Consider the following 3,671-nt stretch of genomic DNA (forward strand, 5'->3'; position numbering starts at 1 on the left):
CTTTCGGAAGAGAGCTTTGGTAGCCCTTTAATTGGCATAGATCAAGCGGGCCGTGAGAGGGAGAAGATGTATAATTTGTCACAGCTGTTCCTCTAGCTTTTTGTCACTTAAGAAGAAGGTAGTAGAAGAGAAGAGTCAAGAGTTACTGTATCAATTCACCCGTTTCTGGGTGAAGTAGAGCAAAAAAATTGGTTCACCCATTTTTGGGTGAACCAGAACGAGCGGAGTATGGTCAATTTGCCAGACCACCCGTAGGCACGGAGGGTGTGGTCTGGCTACGCGAGACTAGATTCACCCCACTTCGAAATGGCTGCCACAACTTTTGCAGCCTTGCTATAAGTACATATATATAGTACAGGGATTTTGGTCAAATTTTGCCAAAAATGACTAGGAGAGAATTCTCCATTTTTATGACATTTCCTGATACATATACATGTTCTTATGTTGTGTAGAAAGTTTGAGCTGATTCTGATCAAAATTAAATTTTTTACGAATTTTAAAAGTTGCTCCAGAATCGGGCAAAAGTCCCTGTACTATAGTACAAAGAGGTTTCTCCACATTACATTAATACATGTTCTTATTTTATAGGAAGGATTTCTTTACATTACTGGCAGAGCTAAAGGTAATTAATATTATTTATTTATTTATTTATTATAACTATTTAGAGTTGCTGGTATTAGCAACTGGTGAGAATATTGCTCCAGTTCCGATTGAGTCAGCGTTGAAGGAGCAGCTGCCAATAGTCAGTAATGCAGTGATAGTGGGAGACCAGAAGAGCTACATATCCTGTCTCATCACATTAAAAGTATTAATTATAACACTTTATACCTGGTAATTTGGAGAGGGGAGTACCGTATAGCGGAAAATTTTCGTGGCCCAAAATTTTTGTGGATCCGTCCAAAAATCAATTTCGTGGCTTTAATTTTCGTGGTTTTCTACAATTCGGTCATCTTAAACCGTATAAAATCGATTTTTGCGGATTTTATTTTTGTGGGTTTTGAAAAAAAACGCGAAATCCACGAAAATTTTGGGCCATGAAAATTTTCCGCTATACGGTATTGCTAAATTTTTGATGACTGGAAGTTTTTTAATTTGGTTGAGCATAGGCATATTGTTAAAATATTATTTGGCTGTCAAAATGCCAAATTTTCCAAAATTTCGCCTCCAAAATTACCAGCTGCATATGTACACCACTCTAATGCAGCAATGTTCTGTAGGTTGAGTTTGATGATGTGACTGGTTATGCTACTGATCGGCTCAACCCCACTGCCCTGGCTATATGCCAGTCTTGTGGCAGTCAGTCAAAGACTGTGAGGGATATCCTGGATGAACCCAGCGACCACAGGGTACTCAAGATGATTCAAAACGGGATTGATAGAGTTAATAGAGGAGCTGCCTGTAAGAAGCACAAGGTAAGAGAGAGGGAGTAGGATAAGATTAATGTGATATATGTACATGTACATATTTTTTCATTTTATTTTTCAGATTGTCAAGTGGTCAATTTTGGATCGTGACTTCTCAATTCAGTCAGGAGAACTAAGTACATCATTATCAACAGAAAATGATTACAATTTAATATACTCTTTCTTTCTCTCTCAGCTCACACTATGAAGCTAAAGAGAAGGTTCATCACCATTAAGTACAGTGACATTATTGAGTCCTTCTATTAGTTCAAGTGTATACTGTGTAGTTGGGATTACTGTTGTATATAATAGTTTATATGAATAATATATAGTTTATTATGATTGGATCTATATTGATTATTATTAGTATATTATATGATGGATGGGTGTGATCAGCTAATTTTTTTATCAAAATCATCAAAAAAATACAACAAAAATGATTAATCGATAACATGAGCCCGTGATTAAATAAACCATTATTAATTAATTAAATGTGAGTTTTGGTTATATAATGGTGGTAGTCAATAGTTTGTTAGTCTTTGCCGGTTGCTATGAGGTAATAGATTACAAAAATGGCGGCTGTGGTCTGGAATACGTTATGTCCAGCTGCAATCAGATAGAGGACAAAAGGTTTCCGACTGTACACAAAATGAGGGAATATAACACAGGAGAGAATGATGGAGATAACCACACTACAGGCAGCTGGAAAGAATACCCCATCCCCTGTAGTCTGGACCAGTAAAGGATAGAGTGTATTAATAACATAGGTTAGTACTATATTCTGTATTATTGTTACTATCATTGTCATGTAGAGTGGAAAGTTCCCTGCTTCTTTGAATAACTTTGTATCCCCGAATCTGATCCCTGGGAAGGTGTTCCTCCACCAGCTTCTACCGAAGAGGAGCTCAGAGTGCCACAGGAATCCCACCATCATGCTGGCTAGAGTGGAGACAAAGGTTTGAAGAAGAAATGTAAGTCCTTCCATTTTGATCTCCAGAAAACACGAGGCCTCGCGTGGGTGGTAGCTCAAGGTGCAACAAGGCGTGGGTGTTGAGAGGACGCATGCGCAGTAACTTTCCCGGGTTGAGGCGGTTTCCACCAAGCGTCCTTGGATAGTGCTAGTTTCAAAAGCCAAAGGGTCTTCTTTTCTTCTCAGCTCAAGATGATGATGCAGAGCAAAGCCTCGCTCTATTTCCCATACCACCTACAGAAGAAAGCTCTCCTCCCTTCTGAATTAACCACCACAGGTAGAGCATTTATTGATCCTACTCCTCAAAAACAAACAATATCTCCAACTAAACCCTCTACTCTTCCTCCTTCTGGCCTCACTATAACTGAGAGAATCAATATGCCCCAAGAGCCGTACAGATCAACCACTAAAGAGTGTTATAAGGACCTTGGGCCTGACTCATATTCCAAAGGTTGTTCTTCTCATGCTCCTCCAGCTCATCTCTCAGTCTTTGGGAGTCATTTGAAGTTCCCTTCAAATTTGAGAAGTAATGAGTTCATGACAACTAACAGGATTATGTTTTCAATTGAACATCAGCAAAATAATGATCCTTCTCCTAATAATAATGATAATAATAGCAATAATAATAACAGAATGAGGTATCATCCAACTAGTTGCATCATTGGTACTAAAACTGCTCGTCCTCCTTCTCCTCCTCCTCTCCCCCTACCTCCTCCTAATAATTCTCAAGCTATTGGAGATGGAACTCAATACTTGGAGTCGTATGTACATCATCCAATAACTGAAGAGGAGAGAAAAATCAACAAAGAGATAGGAGCCAAACTTAATAAAGACAACGTTAAAAGTATGATAACAATAAACAATAAACCAAATGAAATAATACACTATATACCTCTTATTTAGGAGGTATTGAAGCTCATAAGGACAGTGAGTTTATTACAACAATGGAGGACACTTACCAGTACACCGGTCGACCGGAGCGAGGACAATTGTCTCGTCTGACACTGAATGAGAAAAATGGTGTAACAAGCATACCATTTGGTAAAAGAACAATGAATTATTATCAAATCATTTTAATTTGATTATAGGTGATAGAAATAAAGAGTTGAATATGACTAGTGAGCAAATGAAGTCATACTGTGTGCATGTACCTCATGATGGTGAAGAGGGAGGGGAGGGGTCTTCAAGTAAAGGATATGATAAAACGAGTAGCTCACGATAAAACATACAAATCATCAATAAAGATGATGAAAGATAATAAACGGAAACGACATACCCATGAGAAGATTAATGAGTAT

At 38.1% G+C, this 3,671-nt stretch overlaps 1 protein-coding gene and 1 long non-coding RNA gene across 2 annotated transcripts; both read left to right on the forward strand.

Annotated features, from left to right (window-relative positions):
• Window positions 1-519: 519 nt before the first annotated feature.
• LOC109587775 (uncharacterized) lies at window positions 520-1,772 on the forward strand. The gene is made up of 5 exons (XR_002187783.1): window positions 520-622; window positions 666-805; window positions 1,218-1,412; window positions 1,486-1,540; window positions 1,600-1,772. It is a non-coding gene; the product is annotated as an uncharacterized LOC109587775 (long non-coding RNA).
• A 660-nt stretch (window positions 1,773-2,432) lies between these two features.
• LOC109587774 (serine/threonine-protein kinase pakG-like) lies at window positions 2,433-3,595 on the forward strand. The gene is made up of 3 exons (XM_020003994.1): window positions 2,433-3,217; window positions 3,277-3,414; window positions 3,462-3,595. Exons 1-3 carry the CDS (start codon window positions 2,566-2,568, stop codon window positions 3,593-3,595), a joined length of 924 nt encoding a protein of 307 aa, XP_019859553.1. The 5' UTR covers window positions 2,433-2,565.
• Window positions 3,596-3,671: the final 76 nt, after the last annotated feature.

Source organism: Amphimedon queenslandica, unplaced genomic scaffold (assembly GCF_000090795.2).
Source record: "Amphimedon queenslandica unplaced genomic scaffold, v1.1 AMPQUscaffold_12452, whole genome shotgun sequence".
NCBI classification, from domain to species: Eukaryota; Metazoa; Porifera; class Demospongiae; order Haplosclerida; family Niphatidae; genus Amphimedon; species Amphimedon queenslandica.